This window comes from Carya illinoinensis, chromosome 15, assembly GCF_018687715.1.
Source record: "Carya illinoinensis cultivar Pawnee chromosome 15, C.illinoinensisPawnee_v1, whole genome shotgun sequence".
Taxonomy (NCBI): Eukaryota; Viridiplantae; Streptophyta; class Magnoliopsida; order Fagales; family Juglandaceae; genus Carya; species Carya illinoinensis.
In genome coordinates, this window is record NC_056766.1 from 34257687 (window position 1) to 34278498 (window position 20812).

The window sequence follows — 20812 nt, forward strand, 5'->3', positions numbered from 1 at the left end:
TCTCTCTTTCTCTAAATTTTTCTTTCAAAATAGGATAGGTTTCTAAAAGCAAAAACATGTATTTATAGGAGTTAAATGAGGTGGAAGATGGCGGAAGCAACTAGAAGATGGCGGAAGCAACTGGAAGATGGCGGAAGCAAATGTGAACGCAAGCTTGATGTAGGTTGTCAACTAGCCACCATTTTTGACCCATAAAGGTGGCGGTGGAAGATAGCGGAAGCAAGTGGAAGATGGCGGAAGCAAGTGTGAATGCAAGCTCAACTAGCCACCATTTTTGACCTATAAAAGTCCATAAAAGTGGCTTTACCGCTATATAATATATAATTACGATCAAGATATGTAGGATACGATATTGATCAATTCATGCAGCTAATTAATTACCTGCTTTTGTAAGAGTCCATTTGTCGTCGTCGCCGCCCAAATTCCATGCAAAGTAACCGCGCAATTTATAAGTCGGAATTGCCTTTTTAACCTTTTCAGAGATGCTATTTTTATCATCATAACCAATCCAACTCCCCACATAGTTATGCGAGTAGGTACCAACATAGTCGGTATTATACCAGGTTTGATATTTAGCCTTCCCAACAATTTTCTGGATGTTTTTGTAATCTATATAATTGTAATCTGCTGGATTAGCCGGTGCAAAGTATCCATAGACATTCGGGTCAATTAGCTTCCATTCATAGCCATAAAATGGAAGGCCGAAGACTAATTTGTTGGCCGCAACTCCACTGTTAATCCAGTGACGAATGCCATCACTTCCGCACCTGTTTGGCTCTTTAGGATGAAGCCAGGCATGAACAGGTCCAGTCTCCTTGGGTGAGTTGGAGGGAGTATAGAAGTCAATGGCCAGTACGTTGATCCAGTCCAAGAAGATTGAAATGTTGGGATTGGCCTGGTGGTGAAACACTGTTGCAGTTAGCAGCAACTCAAGTTTATTTCTGTTTTTGGCATCTTGGCTCACGGCACCACGCCAGGGATTCAGCAAATTGATGAGGTTGTCACAGTTGTCGAACGGGGAGGGGAACAGCCAGTAGAGGTCAAGGCCATCGTAACCGAACGTCCAGGCTAGATGTATGGAGTCCTTTATGAATCTTGCAAGCTTAGCTCCATCTCTCACCACTGGAGATATGTCAGAGCCAGGACCACCGATGGATAACAGAGCTTTCAGCGTTGGGTTTCGTTTTCGAACTGTGGTGGGGAAGGTTTGGAATTGTTCCTGGTATTTGGTAGGAAAGGTTACCCCGCCAGTATCACTGTCGACCACGGCAAAGCCAGCATAAAGATGTGTGAAGAGTTCGGAAGGTATATCTGGTGCCAGCCGGATCTTGTCATACCCGACAAACCAGTATCCGGCTTTCACAACATCAGTACCAGCCCTGGCAGCCATTCGATCGAGGAAAGCCGAATTAAGCAGGTGTAGTTACTATTATTATTATTTTTTTTTGCTTCTTCAGGGTACGAATAGTGGTAGTTGCTAGCCATGCATGCGTGCGTATTTATAGCCTTTTCAAATCCATATAGGAACAAGGCACGCATATTAATTTTTGAGTGGCTCTACAGGCGCCGCAGATAGCTCGAAGTGGCCCTAAGGAATCAATATCTCATTTTCAGGGCCCATTGATTGCCTGGGAAAGGAATAAGTACTGCTTTCCCTTGGCTGCTTGTGGGATAAGAATAAAGGTTATAAAGACTTTGAAAATTTTAAGAAAAAATTTAATTGTAAATATAATTATCTATTAATATATGTATTAATTTAATATAATTTGATCAAAAAATAGATATTATTGAAAATAATGTTAATTTAAATTTTAAATATAAAAAATTAGTATTAATATGTAAATTATTATATAACTTTATTCCAGTTGGACAAGCAATTAGCTAGGCCTTTTTTTTTTTTAATTTTTTGAAAGCTAGTACGATGGATCCGTACTAGCTTATCCGGATACAGTCACGCATGCAATTAACCGTATAGCATGATCCGGTTGGTTCATTCATGTGGAAAGTGCTAGATACCTATTTAAAGAGAAAAGCTAGTACTGGACCAATGGTGAAAATTAAGGGTAATATAATTATTCCACTGACAGAATCTTATAATTATATGGATATATATACGAGTAATGTTACGTATAATCATATGTAAAATGTGTAAATATTATGTAATCGTTTTGAAAAGAGTGAAATTTACGATTAAAAAATTAATTTTTTTTTCTATATAAATCTCGTATTAATTTATTTTTTCTAAAAAAACTGAGCAGCGTTTACATAACTATTATTGCAAATATCATTTCTTTATATATATGGCATGAATATGCTAGTCTGGATTACAATACAAAATGAAATAGAATCATTTTACATCATTTGTCCATATCACATGAGCTGCAGCCAACTTCAATACTGTTCAAATTAATTGGATATGTCTATCCCCTTGATATATGATGACTTGCATAAATTAGAATAATTTATCACTTCTTGTTATTAAACTTTAGTTTAATTTTATTTATTTTTATTGATTTTAGGCTTCATGATTGTTATTTAAATTTTATTTCAAATTTGAAGAAAATAAAGATTCAAATTTTAGCAACTTAATTATCGTCTAAGAACTCTTTCTCATTTAAATAAAGAGTTTGGCACTTTAAAAAAATAAAAAACCCAAAGAGAAAGTTTTACGTAGAGGAACGGCACAAGAAGCTGTTGAGTCCAGTTTCTTTCTTTTGATTTTATGAATCGGCAAGCGTGGGACACGGGGCCTCTTGGTTTCAGACGGAACTGACGCATGCTGAAGGATACAACACGGGAAGACCAAAAGAGAGGGAGAGCCTGCTTTGGAATGAAGTCTATGATCTATTCTACCTACCACTATGCAGGTCAAAAGTTAAAATTAAAAAAAAAATAATATGGACTATCTGATTCTATCTAAGTGCACGACACTATAAGAAAAATGACTTTTTACGATCAATTTATAGCGATAAAAAGATTATTAACAATTAATTTTAGTTACTAATAGTCTTTTCGCCGTTTTAAATTAATCGCAAAAGGCCGTTTTTCTTATAGTGTGAGTGTGAGGATGAAATGAAGAATTAAAAAAGAAAAAAATTTGAGAGTTTCACGCTGTGGGGTCTTTGGTTTTACTTGGACGCACAAAACTAAGGAAATTTAATTTTTGCTGGGCGGCACTTGGACGTAACATTTTTTTCAGATTGAGAATTTTTTCTTTACGGTTTGCAAGGACGCTGCGACGACGAGGAAGCTACCACTGCGAGGAGTATTTATTTTTTAGTGTTCATTTTCTTTTATTCTTCTAAAAAAAAATATAGTGAATTCGTTTATATTAAATTTAAATTTTAGTATGAACTAAATTTTTTTTATTCAAGAAAAATGATGTAATCTAGTTTCAAACTATCCTTACTTTTCTATGCTAATTTAAATTAATTCACTTTTATGTTTGTCTGATTTATTCTGAGCTTATTGCTTCCAATTGACTGACTATTAATTAGATGATTTTGATCTTGTGATTTGCTATCGAAAGATGGAATTATAGGATAGATATTAAATATTTTGACATAGGTCAATATAGAGATCGAAAGACTTGTATGAACCTATGTAATAATAAAATTGTTGGTCTTAATGTTTTCTTGCTTTATTATTTTGCATACTCTTGTGTAAAATGATGTACAAAAATATTTTCAATTGACTATCGAAAGAGGCTTATGGATGAGTTGGGGATTAGCTAACAAATAGAGAGAATTAAATTCAATTAGTTAGATGAGTAAAGTACAGTGAGAGATTATGTGACATTGATTTCCTGGAAGTTTTATTTCTCATTAATTTGATCTTCGAACAACAATTTTCTTTTCTTTTGAGTATTTTCTTTGAATTGATTTTATTTTAAATTGCAATTATAAAAATCTTAGTGACTTCTCTAAATAAAGTCGAGATTAATATAATTTTGTTATTTGTCAAAAGTAAGTTACTAATCCCTAAGGACGATACTTTTCTCATTATTTTATTATAAAACTACGATATTATGCACTTGTAGTTTTGTACTGATCAATATAATATATATATATATATATATATATTTAGATGATATATAAGAGTAATATATAATAGATACAATCATGTATTCATGTGCAAGCACCACACACTGATTTTGAAAAGAGTGGGATCCTATTAAAAAATTATTATTATTATTATTTATTTATTTTTTTTATGTAGGTCTCATATTTAATCACCTACTTTATACAAAAAGAGTATGCGGCACTTTGCACTCTATGACTACAAATATCATTTCACTATATAATACCTTTAAAACAGGAAATTAATACTTATAAGTACTAATACTGCCACTACATATTAATATATATGGAATTTAGTGTTAATTAAACAATATTGGATTAGATGATGTGTTTGTTTAACCTTCTTTAAATTGTAAACATAGGTAATCTAACCTTCTTTAAAATAGGTAATCTAATCTCTCTTCTTTTAATTTATTTATTTTTTCTAAGTGGCTTTGGAAGTCACTTTCAAACCTCTTACATGCATTTATATATTTAGGAACATAAAATCCATGTTGCTGGGATATTAGAAATCACTAGTGGTCTCGTCTCTTTCAAATTCCATGAAATCTCTTTGCATTGAAAAATAACCGTTCAATATATTTTTTGAGACTAACCAAGTTTTCTTTGAATATCACCAACTCCATACGTTTACTCACGGCTATCTATAGACCAGACATTATTGTCATGAGTGATGGGAATCCAAACAAAAGGGAAGAATAATATGTCAAGATCGAGGTTTGCCCAAACAATTTCTCACACCCCAGATCAGGAGTAGTGGGCCGGTACGTAGGCAGTTTAGTGCATAGGCAGCCATCACACTACTATATATATATATGTTGGAAAAATAGCAGTTGATCAGTACGTAGTGCATAGACAATTAAGCAATATCTTTCGAACCTATATATTAATCATGGAAATTTATTAAAGAAGAATTCTACTTATGATCCTTCTACTACATACACATGTTTTTATTTTTTTTCCTTTAACAGGTTTATAACATCTTACTTATGGTGGATAAATATGTTTTTTAGGGTTATAAAAAATATTAAAACAGAACTCTTTAATAACCGATCCCCCAAGACCTTCCATGTACACTACCAAGCCTAAATACGATAAAAATTCCCATTAATAATATTGTGTTGCGAATCATGACCAATTGCAAGAGGCTTTGTGACGCTCCCAACTCCCACGTACGGACATGTATATATGGTGTGGAGCTGCTGAGCAGAAGAACTCATTATTAAATGGGATTAGACTTCTCATGTTCATGCAAGTGTTAATCTATAATACCTTCAAAAAAAGGAAAGTACTATGTGGATCAAAACAAAACAAGAAAAATGCATTTAATTGTTTACAAGTTTAGGTGAGGTTTGGATAGTGAGTTGAGATGAGATGAATTAAAATAAAAGTTGAAAGTTGAATAAAATATTATTTTTAATATTATTATTGTTTTGAAATTAAAAAAAAATTAAATTATTTATTTTATTTTATGTAAAAATTATAATAAAAATATAAGATAAGTTGAGATGACTCTTACTCCAAACGGGATCTGTGTGCCACTCTTTACTCTTCAGCTTAAGTTTGTCTTGGATATGATTATTACCAACCAAATTCGGGCAGAATTGAGTTGGCTATTTATGGGCTCGATCAAATATTATTGGGTTTAGGTTAAAAATCCAACCGGAATTATTTTATAGGCCTCTAGCTAGCTAGCTGCAACCGAGCCCAAGCCCCTAGCTTCGACACCATCATATTTTCAAAAGAAAATATTGATTTTTTTTATATGAGAATATTCATAGTTGATCATGCATGACGCCAAGAATATATTGTTGAAGTTTTGCCAATTGTCAATACTAGAATTTTATTACAGTTTATGATAAGATAGACCGAAATATATAGCGCGCATATCGTCCACATGTCAAGAGTATATATATATATATATATATTTATATATATATCGAGTTATGTTTTTACCTTGCATAAAATAATTAACTTATAACTCTTTTACAACCATTTTGCAACTCAGCCCCATAAGGGTTCCTGGCTACAAAGTTGAGGTCGGTATATGGCATTAATCAAAATGCGGAGAAGGAAGGGACACGTCATTCCGGCCCCCCTATGACACCTAGACTCAGAGAACTTGTGATATCCCGTATTTACGTATATTTTAATTGAATGATTATTTAGATTATTATAATTAGTGGTTCTATTGTTTTAAATTTAATTTTGTTGTATTATTTTGTGATTTTCAAGTTGTGAAATTTAAATAATATGATTTCTTGATATTAATTATTGTTTTGCATTTAAATTTGCTCTTTACCTATTATTTGTGAGGTTGGATTATGCTTGAATTGTTGTCTATGGAGTTAGTGTCATGAGATTTATTATCGTGTTCATGCATTTCCATGTATATAATTGAAAACTGGGTTTCCGTGTGTAAAATGATTTTTGGGTGCATGAGTGTGTATCACGATCCCAAGCCAAGATGGGGCATTATTTCGGTGAAACTCTTTTGGTCACTCGAGAGCTTAATATACTGAGTGACGTCCCCTGGATTGTCGCAAGGCGATAACGGGATCGTATGAGATGGTAATGCTCTCGTGCCGACTCTATGGTCCCTCTTGTTGGCAGGGGCTAGAGGATACTTGGCTACGAACGCGCTGGGTGTAAAACTGGGCATTGCTCGTTACGAAGTCACATGTACGGTCGTTACCCGTGGTGTGATAATGGGAGCTAGGGTGTGCGGATTGTCCCTATGAGAGATCATGGTGCATACGGTAAAATTGGATATTTGAGGCCATTTTTTGGGAAAATGACTGGTTTTGATAAAAATGATATATGTGGACCATTTTCTGGAAAAATTGTGGTTTTTATAAATGGGTCATTTTCTAGAAAAATGGTGGTTGATATTTTTATGAATTGTTTTTGGGTCAAATGAGATTTTTGGCTTGTGTTGGAAAATACTTATTTTCGGGGAAAATGATGTTTGGGTCTCATGCATATTTTGTCATATGCACGCATAATTGTTGGTTGCATTAATGTATTTTTATCTCTTAGGTTGTTTGGTTTATTACCTGCTAAGATTTATAATCTCACGGTATTCGATACCCTACGGTACCGTAGATTTTGATGCAGATGATGAGGTTGAGCTTGAGGATTTGGCTCTGCCGGAGGAGTGATTTGGGGTCACTTGGTCGTGTATTGGGATTTGTTTCCCGCTTGGATTATGTATTTTGGTTCTTATTATGTTTTCATTGGATAATTGTAATACTTTATGAAATGTTTTTATTTAAGTGAATTTGTATTTAACAATTTTGGTACTTAGTTGATTGACTTTAATTTTCCGCTATGACTTTTTATGCACACATTTTGCATGTACGCACACTTAGCACTCGTCGTGGAGATGCGTGGCCCCTGTTGTCATCATCTTGACGTCACGATTCCTGTGTGGGAGTCAGGGCATCATAGAACCTGTGCAGGCAGGTAGGCAGGAAATCCATGGAGCTCTTATCTTCTAACAAGTGAGGAGGAGATTGACAAAGTGCACCTACGACAGGATAGAAGAGACAAGAAGCCATGCCTCATTAAAGGTTTCTAACCAAGGGAACAGCTGAGATGACATGTCTCCCTGACATAAGGTATGGGTAGTTGACTCCCAGAAACCCAGTATAAAAGTCAATCCCTAGGTATGAAGAACTCTCTCTGAACTCTCTACTCATTCGCACAAACTACTAAATAGATATTGACTTAGGCATCAAAGACTCCTAGTTCTCTACCAAGGCCCTAGGCTGTCTCTCTTTGTTTTCTTTGTGTGTGCAGGCTCAAGAAAGAAGACCCGAGTTCCTAGAGCCTGGCCCAAAGGTGTGCGAAACACTACCTTAAAGTGACACCGTATGTGGAATCAACAAGCATGAAAGCAAGGTTCATGGCAACGGGAAGGGAAGGAGAGTGAGGCACTAAGTGGAACCACTAACGAGCTGAAAGATAACGTGGAGCCAAACAACGACAAACGTGAATGCTTTATGAATGTTGGAGAGAGAGGCAACACAGAGGAAGAAAGTAAGAGTGTGCAAATCATCCTCTCACCTCTACCCAAGTGCATCCCTATAGATAGCAAGACCTGGGACGAGCAAGCACTTAGGAAGGTGGAGCCAAATGAGCCGCTAGAGTTAGTCCTTCTGGGCCCGAGCGACCCATAAGCCACCGCTAGGATCGGCACCAAGATGACTCTCGAAATGAAGGGCGCAATGCAACACCTCCTCATGGAGCACTGTGATGTCTTCGCCTAGAGTCACGAGGACATCCCAGAATCGATCCATAGGTCATGTAGCACCATCTGAGTGTGGACCCCAAGGCTAAGGGGGTAAGACAAAAATGCCAAAACTTCAGCGCTGAGAAGAACGTTGTCATAGTCATAAAAGTCGACTGGTTACTCACAACGGGATTCATACGAAAGGCCCATTACCCGAACTGGTTGTCTAATGTAGTGTTGGTAAAAAAATAAAACAACAAATGGAGAAGGATGTGTGTGCACTTTACAGACCTGAATAATGCTTGCTCGAAGGACAACTTCCCGCTTCCCCGCATGGACTTGATTGTTGACTCCACGGCGAATCCTCATATACTAAGTTTCATGGATGCCTACTCTGGGTACAACAAAATTTGCATAAACCAAGACGACGAGGACAAGACATCGTTTATCACCGACCAAGGGCTATACTCCTAATCAGCCATACCATTTAGGTTGAAAAACTCAGGGGCCCACCTACCAGTGGCGGGTCAACTGCATGTTCAAAAATCAAATCAAGAGAAACATGGAGGTCTACGTAGATGATTTTCTGGTCAAGAGTGGAACCCCCGAGTAGCACCTAAACGACCTTCATGAAGCCTTTGCGGTGTTGAGGTAGTACCAAATGAAGTTGAACCCGACAAAGTATGCTTTCAGTGTAGGCTCTAGGAAATTCTTGGTCTTCATGGTGGCGGAGCCAGGAATTGAGGCCAACCGGAGAAGGAAGAAACCATACTCGACATGCCCTCCCCCCAGAGCATAAACGAAGTTAAAAAACTCTCGAGTTGAGAAGCTGCCTTTAACAGTTTTGTATTGAGGTCCACCGACAAGTGCCTCACCTTCTTCAAAGTGTTTTGGAAGGCTCAAAACTGGGATGTTGATTGCGACCAAGCGTTTGATGCCATCAAGAAGTACCTCACCAGCGCTCCACTGCTCAGCCAGCCCAGGTGTGGGGAATTTCTGGTCTTGTATCTGTTGGTCTCCTCCTAGGCATCCTCCTCGGCCCTGGTGCGAGACGAAGGCAGGGTTCAGAGATCCATGTATTACACCAGCCGAGCCTATCAGGGAGCAGAGCCAAATACTCGCACATAGAGTAGCACGCCTTCACCAAGATGGTAATTACTTGGACACTCTGCTCGTATTTTCAAGTTCACCAAGTAAAGGCCCTTACCGAGACTCCCCTAAAGAAGATCATGCAAAAAAGGATGCCTCAGGCCCCTCAAGAATTGGGTCATGGAGTCGAGCAAATTTGACATCGCGACTTTGATCAAGAGACAAGTGTTGGCGGACTTTGTAGCAGAATTCACCGGCTTCCTATAGGAGGCTGAACATGCACCTCCTATGAAGCCCTGACAAGTCTTTATCGATGGCTAGTCTTGTTGAGCTGGAGGGGGAGTGGGGGTGCATATTGTTACAGACGAAGGTGAAGATCATAACTACTCTATTAAGCTGGCGTTCAAAACTAAGAACAACAAGGTGGAGTACCAGGCATTGTTCTTTGTCTTAACGACCACCAAGTCTCTGAGTGCAGAGAAAGTAGCAGTACTAGCCAACTCCCATGTAGTGGTCAGCCAAGTACGGGGGTAATTTGAGACAAAGACCGAAAAATTGAAAAATTATTTAATACTGATTAAGATCGAGCACAGCTGTTTCAGATACTTCCAAATTAAGCAGGTTCCAAGGGTCGAGAATTAAAAGGCAAATAAGTTAGCGAGAGCAGCTTTTGGGTAGGATAATTCTCCCCTCCTTGAGCGAATGCTAGTCAGGACCATTGAGGTACCTACCGTGAGGATTGAGGTAGTGGAAGTCAAACCAAGAGCATCGAAGTGGGCGTTGGATATTATCAGATACTTAGATGCCAACAAGGTTCTCGACAACAGGTGGGAAGCCAGGAAGATCAGGAACAGAGCGGCGTATTACACTATAGCTGACGACTTCCTTTATCGAAGGGGATATTCCATACCCCTCCTGAGGTTCATCTCGTTCGAAGAAACCCAATACATGTTAGCAGAGGCATAGTTATATCATAGCGGAAAATAAAAAAGCAGTCAAAAAAATCTAACAAACAATCCCAAAGAAATTAAATTACATCACCATCCTAGTGTCCATAAGTGACAAGTCCTTGAGCAATAGACAAAAGAATATTACAGTCTTCCAAGAATAACAAAGAGCCAAAAATTAACACTTAAATATCTAGGAGAAATAATCATGATCTTTACTCTAAAGGCAGAGCCTGATCTCCACACTCGTACCCATCCTTTGCATCAAAAGCTACAGTTCTGGGGAGCGAAACTGTAGATGTGGACACCACAGTGAGAGTTTGCAAAATCTCAATAAAGAAAACTAAGTCTAACACTCAAAATATATGTAGGTGGAAAGGAAAAAATATGCAAACAGAAGATACAGAAGATAATATATTATTTTTTTATATATCTAATATATTATTTTATATAGTAGTTATATATGTCACCATTGACTATATATACAATGAAGTTATTTAATATTTATTAACTATATATAAAATGTTAAAAAAATCACTTATTAACCATATATATACAATGAAAAAAAATGTTAAAGACATCACTTAATTTTATTAGCCATATATATACAATGAAAAAAAAATGTTCATGGACTGATAGCTAACTAATGGTTCGGTTAGGCAAAAATGACGGACCGAAATTTTTGGTTCATGATTCCTCCCAGACCAAACCGGACTGGATCAATTACATCTGTGATATCCCATATTTACGTGTATTTTAACTAAGTAATTATTGTATTTATTAGAATTATGGACTTTCTTGTTTTAAAATAAAAAACTTATGGTGGCTAGAAAATGCAACTCACGGCAAGCACAAAAAATTACCAAGAACCGAAAATGAACCCCACGGTTTGGGATCAAAACAAGGGCGTGGGTTTGAGACTAAAATGGAACACGACCAAACCAAAACAATAGAAATTGTAAGGAGGATTTCACAAGTTTGAACATGAAATAGCCAAGGGTGAAATTAAGGAAGAGGAACGGCAATAGAGGCTCACGGCAAGAACAAAATCAACAAGAAACACAAAAAGGCAACAGACGGTTAAGGCCAAAAAACAGGGGCACGACAAGGATACAAATAGAGAAATGGAAGGACCAAACAAATGAAAATGAAATGGAAATAAAACACAAGCATGAGACACGGAATTTACTAAGGAAAAATAAGAGAAATAGCAACAATGGAGGCTTATGGACAGACTTGCAAAAGGAGAGAAAACAGAGGAAAAATAAATGCTAAAGAGAAGAGAAACACACAGTTACAACAAAAGAGGAACCTGAAATTTAAAGAGCTTACAATGGAACCACTAGCAACTGAAAATGAAGGACTCATTGAGCAGCAAACGACGGAAAGAAGAAGAAGAAATGAAGAAGAAGTATGGGAAGGAAAGCAGCAGCACCATGCCAAAAACAGAGGATTGAAACCGAAATAAAAGAAGAAAAGAAATTGAAATGAAGAAGGAGAAGGAGTTGTCATGTGGTTGAAGGAAGAAGAAGAAATGAATGAAGAAGTCGAAGAAAAAGGCAAGAGGTGCTGATGAAGAAGAGAGGAATTAAGCCCTAAGGGCTGGGCACAAAACGACGCCATTCAAGAGGGAGAGGGGTTGAAATGAAGACCAATGGGCTAAGCCTCACAAGGCACAGCGGCTGGGCTTCAATTCTGAATGGGCTAGGCCCAAAGACAAAGGAAAACCAACTAAAAACAAGCTCAAACCGAAAATAAATATCCAAGAAATAAAAAGACACAGTAAAAATATATAAAAGACAAATAAAAACACAACAACTAAATATTAATAAAATAAAATAATTAAAACCCGACAATAAAGTAATTTAAACTAGAGAGTAATTTAAATGTAAAATAATTATTAATATCAAGAAAGCACATTATTTAAATTTCACAACTTTATAATCATAAAACAATACCGCGAAAATCACAATTAATTTAAAACAAGAGAACCACTAATTATAATAATTTAAATAATCATTCAATAAAAATACATGTAAATACGGGGTATCACATCCACCGAGCACTACCACGACATCACCTTCACCATCCCTTCCTTCTCTCGTTAACTTGAAACCCGTGGCTCCTCTCTTGCCCTCTCACTCTATCACGAGTTCCCTCTCTCCAACATGGCCAAATCCAATGTGCGCGCCACCCAAGGCTTAAAGCCCCCACCTCTTGCCTCCTAGAACTTCCCTTAGCTCCTTCATGCCCCTCCATAACCAGCCAAGCTCCCCCTTCGAAATTTCCAGTTTTGAGACCCATGGCTATTGCTTGGAAAACTCAGGTCCGCCGCTACTCCGACACTTTTGGCGTGATCTTTGATCTTCCATAGTTCATTTCATCACTGTAAGTATTTTTCCAAAGAACCTTTTGAGATTTAAATATATTTTGCACTAACAAATCTTTTATGATTTGGTTGGTTGTGCTAGATGTTTAGTCTGAGGAGTTTGGGGGTCGGTTGGATTGGAGGATAGAGTTGTTTATATGATTGGATTATGCTGGGATTTGTTGGTTGTTGGATACTTGTGTCGTGCTATATACATTGCATAAGTGCACGCATGTTCATGTTTGTAAATGAAAATTGAATTTTCACATAATTGCATGCATGTTCATGTGTTAGAAATGAAAACTGAGTTTTCATGTGAGAAATAGTTTTTGGGTGCGTGTGTATCACGACTCCAGGCCGAGATGGGGCATTATCTCGATGGAACTCCTTTAGTCACCCGAGAGTAGAATATACTGAGTGATGTCCCCTGAGTTGTAGCTGGGCGACAACGGACTTGGACGAGATGGTAACGCTCTTGTGCTGACTTCGTGGCCCCTATGCTGGTGGGGGCTAGAGGATGCTTGGTTACGTACGTGTTGGGCGCAGAACTGGGATCGTTCGTCATGTAGTCACATGCATGGTGGTTACCTGCGGTGTGGCAAAGGAGCTAGGGTGTGCGGATGGTCCATAGGGGAGATCACAGTGCATGCGTAATTAAATAGTGATTTTATAAATGGGCAATTTTCTAGGAATTGGCGGAAAATATTTTAATGGAAATGTTTTAGGGCAAAATGGGATTTTGGTATGCATGAAAAATTATACAATTATTTTGGGAAATGATTTTTGGGTCACATGCATATGGCATCATGTTCATGCATTTTGTTATTGCATGAATATGTTTTTATCCCGTGATTTGTTTGGATTATTACTTAAATGCGGTACCGTTTATTGGTACCGTAGTTTTTGATACAGATGATGAGGAGTTTGAGCCTGACGATGCGGCTCTACCGAAGGAGTGATCGGGGATCACTTTCTCGTGGGTTGGGATTTATGTCCCGCTTTTGGTGATTATATTTTAGTTTATTTGTATTTTCATCTAATAACTGTAATATCTTTTAAAATGCTTTTATTTTAAATCTGTATTTAAACAAATTCTGGTATTTAGTTGATGGACTTAACCTATCCGCTGCGTCTTTTGTTTTACATGTATTGCATGTGCAAACACTTAGCACTTGTCGTTGGGTTGCGTGACCTGTGTTGTTATCATCCCGATGCCTCGATTCTAGTATTTGCGTGCGTAGGAGTTGGAGGCGTCACAGAAACCACCAAGAGTCTTGTAAGGTAATTCCAACATTTTAGGAATCCTTGACTCTTCTCCAATCCAATCCAATCCCTTGATTTAAGGAATTCCCATTTCATCTCCAATTCCTTAAATCTCTTCATTCCTAAAATCTCTGAAGTCAACCAAGACCTTCTCCACTTATCAAAATTGAAACCCTATCTTACCTTAATAGCTGAAACCCCATCTTACCTTATCATTCATGCTCCAATATTGCATTATATCAAGCACGGACCATAATTAATTAATTCTTATCATACGTATGCGTGTAATCATGCTTTCACTACAAGAAATCGGGGCTATTCCGGCGATTTCATGGTATTTTTGTATCGTTGCCACTACAAAAAATCGCTGATATGGCAGCGATTTTTGTATCACTGCCATATGATATTGAAACCAGGAAAGAATATGGCAGCGATTACAAAACCGTTGCCATTTTAGTATCGCTGCCATATGATATTGAAACCAGGAAAGAATATGGCAGTGATTACAAAACCACTGCCAATTCATATGTTAGTGATTTTTTAATCGCTGCCATACCATTTTGAAACCAGGAAAGTATATAGCAGCGATTACAAAACTGCTGCCAAATCATTCGGCAACGATTTTTTAATCGCTGGAATATCACTTTATGGCTTTTAAACTATATGGCAGCGATCGAAAAATCGCTGCCAATGAGTGATCTTTTCACAGCGATTTTTAATTTTCGCCGTGGTATATCTGAAGTGGAAGAATAGTACCGGCGAACAGTCGGCGATTTTGTAATCGCTGGGATATGTATATAGTGGGAATTTTAATGGTTTTGTCGGTGATTTGACATCGCCGGGAAAACGCCATTCTGTTGTAGTGTTTGATCGTGCTCAGACGTGTGCATGGCGCGCATGACGTGTATGACACATCAAACTGATCGAAGAGCGCATGCTAGGCACAGTACTCAAATACTAGATCATGAGGGGGCCGGGATTCGAGACTTTTATCTATATATATAGGTACGTATCACCTAATTTATATTATGCATATCATGCATGATACATTAATAATACTTGATCAGATGTAGCGAAGTCTTCCCTCTGGTTCAAGTGCGATTAATTAATGATGATCGGTAATTAATAGTTACGCTAATTAAGACATGAGATCATGAGTAACGACAGGGTTTTTAATTACTTCTTTTTAAGAGTTCAGTTGTGAGATATATATATCTTTTGTAATTCGAAATTATTTTTTGTAAATTAATTAAAGGTATTTTCTCACTGGAAGAGTACCGAGAGTACTTTAGTAATAAAATTGAGAATCGTTTCTTCTCCGAAAACAAGCTTGGTACGTACACCTTTGAGACAATACACATTGAGTTTAGTAATACATGATGATGATCAATGAATGAGTCAAACATTAGAGAATTTAGTCAATCTAATAAATACTGGGACTAAAATTATCATGGAGAATAGTTTTCTTGTGTTCAAATCAATGGTGCAGGCTAGGGATATTTTTAAATTAATGAACTAATTCACGTGCAATATATTTTTAGCTCTACTATATATTTATAAGTTCGGTGCTTAATTACACTGCTTACATTTACATCAATAAGATATACGTGATCAATAGCATATACATCAAGTTGGTACCCATTAATTATCAAGGACATGAAACAAAAAATAAATAAAATAAAATAAAAACTCAATAGTCTAAAACGTTTTTATTCTAGCTAACGTGGTCAATTTCCATATTAGTAGTATATATATTATATGTCATTAAACATATTTGCATATTGATCTTTCTATATTTCATAGTGTGAATCAACAATATATGCAACCACAATGCATGCATGCATACATCATGAGGGTGATTGATCTAGATGCCAAGAGAGAAAGGGAGGGAAAAGAGAGACGGCGCCTAAGGGCCGGTGAGGAAGGAAAGCCAAATGTTTCTAGGGTTCTGTTTGCTTTCATGCTACTCTAAACCACACCTTAATTTATCGTCTTCATTATTAATTAAAATCAGACTCACTATAAGAAAAACGAGTTCTTGTAATCAATTTATTGCAATGAAAGGTTGTGAATAGTCTTTTCATTACAATAAATTGATTACGAAAATTTATTTTTCTTGAATTGGTTGTGAATAGGCTTTTCGTTGCAAGAAATTGGTTATAAAAATCCGTTTTTCTTGTAGTGACTCTCAAGAATAAAGCAGGGTTGTCCATTTTAAAATTCCCAAACTTTCAAAAATTTAAAAACTAATATATATCTAATATATATTATAATCATGAAAAAAACATGAGAACATTGATCATCATCTCGTACAATTAACCTTATTGACAATGATAATAATAACATGACAAGTTACAAACAACGTACGTACACATGCAGCATGATAGCCAGCTAGCCATTGGCCTTATTGTTCATAATTAATGCAAGCAGCTTATAATATGTTACATATATTAACAGAAGCAGTAGTAGTAGTATCTGTAGTAGTAGTGGTAGCAGTAGTAGTAGTAGTAGTGGTACTAGTAGTACTAGTAGTGCTGCTGCTACTACTACTAGTGTTAGGATCATTATTAGTATTCTCTTCTCCAGAAGCCTTGGCCATGAGCGTTAAGGTCGGATTATTAATCGCATTATCCCGTGCATTGGAAGCTACGAAAAGAAAGAGAAATTAAGTCCATTAGAATATAGAAAATAAAATTTTCAGAAAAGAGAGCTAGCTAGGACATATAGAGATTCTTGTTTTCCCAACGTTTGGCTTTGGTTAATTAAATTTATTTACAAAAGTTATTGTCACAAACGACCCAACAGGCCGTACGTACGTAGGCGTTTATAACTAATGAAGATATGTAGGACTTAGAATATAAAGATCATGATCATTCATCATGCATGATATATGAGATTGTAAAGTTTTTTATTTTTTTTCCCAATAAACTAGATTTAATAAATCACATTTAGCCACTTTTAAACTATCTAATTTCATCTCGGGAGTATTCTTCCTCGTAGAGGCTCTTCCCCTGCCTGGTGCAGGTTCTTTCGGGGTACGATGGAGGACAAGTTGGAGGTTCTCTATCAACTTACGCCTGAAGTTGACAAAATGCGAACAAGAGGAAGTTATAGTGGAGCCACAGAATCTGGAAGATGCTATCATCTGGGGTGGGAAGTGTCGTCTGATGGTTCAAGTTTTGACGTCCAGGCACTATAACAAAGAAGCATTCAAACAGACGATGAAGAAAATATGGAGATCTGCGAAGGGGTACTCGGTTTAGAGATTTGAATGCAACCTTGATGCTAGTTGAATTTCAGGAGTTACGGGTCGGGATTATCAGGACATAATGGTCATTTTTTGTATAGTCATTTTTTGTATAAAGACATAATTGTAATTTTATTTATTTTTAATTCTATAATATTCTACCCTTGCCGTATAGCATTTTTATTCCTTTTATTTCAGCTTGTATAAATAAGCCACTGTACATGGACTTTATTCTTTAATTCATTTTTACACGAATTCTTTCTTCAGAAGCCTCTTCTCCTTTCGTCTTTTTTGCTCTGCTAAAGTTTCTGTTTCTAAGTGTTTTTAAGAATAGAGTTGTGCGTGATGGCCCATGATCTTTTGATAAACAACTGGTATTGATTAAGGAGGTTGAGGGCAATCAATCAATTCATCCTATACAACTTACGGAGGCACTCTTCTGGCTCCGATTGCACGATCTTCCTATTAGTGCAAGAAATATATATGTGGGTAATCTCATTGGGAGTAAGGTGGGATCAGTGGAGGATGTTGATCTGGAGAAGTGGAGATGGCATGGGGGGAATTCATGAGTGTCCGCATCAAAATTGATGTCACTAGACCATTACTGAGGGGAAGGTTATTATGGTTGTTAGTAAGGCTGAAGTTGAGGTTGCAGATCCTGAAGACATTGAATTATTTGCTGTGTTTCGAGGCCTGCAACTATGTATCCCTATGGGTATTAAAAAGGTGCTGATTGAGAGTGACTGTTTGTTGATGGTCAAGGATCTTCAATCTTCAACAGAATCTTCCTCAAGGCTGGGGGTTTTACTGCATGAAACCAAGAATTTGCTGTCCGGTTTTGATGAGTTTCGGATTCAACATGTAAGTAGAGAGGGTAATGACGCTGCTCATGGCTTAGCCCGACATGCTTGGGTTGATGAGACTATTGAGATGTGGTATAATGGTTTTTCCGAATTTTTTCTCAAGCAATTTGGCTTGATAATGGTTTGTAAACAGTGATTATTATAATTAATGTCAGTTTTCTTATAAAAAAAAAATCACATTTAGCCGCAATAGTTTATAATTTTTACTTGATTGAAATCACTACGTAAACCTAGCAGTACTCGTAAAAATATTATTGAATCCATGCTGCTAATTACCTGCATTTGAGAGAGTCCAATTGTCGTCATTGGCGGCCAGATGCCATGCAAAGTAACCGCCCAAGTTATTTCCGCTAAACACCTCCTTAACCTTAGTAGCGGTGCTATGCTCATCCTCAAAACCAATCCAACTAGCCTCGTGATGCCAGTGGTGTTGTGCCTCCAGCCTGTCCGAAAATCACACAAAACAATTTTAAAGTGGTTCAGCAAATTGTTTACGTGCACTGGAGCCTCTTTTATAGAATTTGTACAAGATTTACAAAAAATATACAAATTCTCATCTCTCCCTCACGTCCCTCTTTCTTTCTCTTCTCCCACTGCCCTTGATCTCTTACCGCAGTGAGGATAAATTTTTCTACACACTTAAGCTCTCCTATTTATAGTAGAGCAAACCTCTACGATGGTCTGCATCTTCTGACTTTGAAGAGGGTGGGTGCCTAGTAAAACAAACATGGTGGGTGGCCTAACAATTGGTGGGTGGTGGTGGGTGAGCACACTTGGGTTGATTTCAACAATCACCCCCTCCACCCAAGTGTGCCACACCAGGCTGCTTGCAAACTTATTCATTTGAACATTTTTCAAATGAATGCACCTCTTTCTTTAACATGAGAGATTTTTGCTATCAAATACGCTCCAATGCATCTGCAGGTACGTCTTCAAATGGATGTCCAAATGCTTCTCCAAATGCAATTTCAAATGCATTAGCATCGTCTACATGCACGGAACTTGCAAGGGATTTTCTTCAGAGGAGATTTACAAGTGCTTCACTGCACAATCTCAACTCTCTAGGATTCTTCTTTTGCTCGAGTCCATGAGTCCGCACTCATGTACACCTTGAGCAAACCGAGCTTCACTCGAGCTACAACCGAGCGAACAATCTACCTGGTACCTTTACAACTTTCAAACCAGGCTCCATAATCCTACGATCACATGAATCTCCAACTTGGAGACTGGTTCTCAACATGCTAGTCTCTATCTCTAGCATGATCCCTTATCATCTTTACAATTTTACAGCTCATGTCTTAAAGTCAGAAGACTAACTAAAGTGATGCATAACTTTAGTTTATCACGTACAGTGCCCTTAATCAACACATACATACAGGGCAACACATTTCCTACTGCACTAGGAATCAATGGTCTCGCACGGACCTTGACACATATCAGAGAACCTGTTGCTGAGGTCTCCATCTCTGACTTGACTGACTCATCATCCTGCTGCTGTCTTCAGTCGCATGTGCCCATCCTGTGTGCAGTCTCCGACTTGCATAATCTTCCTTCTTGCAAGATTTTTCTTCATACCGTAGTTCACTACCTTCATTCAGCAGGATATAGTTTAAGGTAGTAACCACCATGGAAGTCTGATCGTCTTGGCAGCCATGTGATCATCAACTTTAGGTGTAGATATCCATGGAACATCTGACGTTTTGTTCTCATCTTTCACACCTTTGCTTCATGTCGTGGTCTAGGGAGATTTCTTCATGTCCTTATCTAATTCACACGACTATTACCACAAGCCAAGACCAATGAATCATTCGTGACCTTCCATATCTTTTTGAGAAAACACTACTGAATGACTGCTGTCTTCAAGCTGTCTTTAACAGCATTGTACACTGCAAGAAATGCAACGCCATGTATTTCTTCAGTCACCATATTCACAACATCATTTACAACTTTCTCCTGATTTTAGCAGTCTCTTGTGGCCTGTCTTGCCACAATTTCTAGCGAGTCATCTGTTATCCAGATCTTGACTTGCCTCTGTCCTTACTATCAACATTCAGGACCAACAACTCGAGATCTTGCCAGAATCTCTTCTGCACACCTCCTCATCTAGGATAAGATCTCTTACATTGAGAAACTTTAACTTCGACTTCTTTGCAGAATTACTCATAGCCATTCTCATGACCTCCCAACCTTTTGACCACAACGTCAAATGTTATTGGGCAACAATAGTACCTTCTGCCTTTTCTGAAGTTGAACAATTTCTTCATCAGCACTTTGTTATTTGCAACTGGCTTTTCAAAGAAAACCACAATGAGGTCCGATACGGTTCTCCTCCTAATAACATTATGCTCCATGAGTTGTATGACTGCCAAAACCTGCTGATATAACAAGTTAATCAACATCGTCCAATGATCTGAAGTTTGCTCTTCATACTTCACGATCCCAACTGGCTTAAATCAAGCCCAAACGTACCGAGTCCGGCAACATTGGACTCCAACTGGCTGACATCAAGCTCCAAAACCAATGAGTCTGGCACGACTCCAATTGGCTGCGATCAAGCCCAAAACAAATGAGTCTGTCATGACTCCAACTGGCTGCGATCAAGCCCAAAACAAATGAGTCTGTCATGACTCCAACTGGCTGTGATCAAGCCCTAAACACATGAGTCCATCATGACTCCAACTGACTGCGATCAAGCCCAAAACAAATGAGTCCGTCATGACTC

At 37.6% G+C, this 20812-nt stretch overlaps 1 protein-coding gene across 1 annotated transcript; it reads right to left on the reverse strand.

The window, feature by feature from the left end:
• Positions 1 to 223: 223 nt before the first annotated feature.
• LOC122297170 (class V chitinase-like) lies at positions 224 to 1476 on the reverse strand (the record flags this gene model as incomplete). Its single annotated transcript, XM_043107122.1, has 2 exons — positions 382 to 1476; positions 224 to 279 (listed from the first exon to the last, which is right to left on the reverse strand). Coding segments are annotated over exons 1-2 (1065 nt in total), but the record flags the coding sequence as incomplete, so codon positions are not given.
• Between the last annotated feature and the right edge of the window lie 19336 nt (positions 1477 to 20812).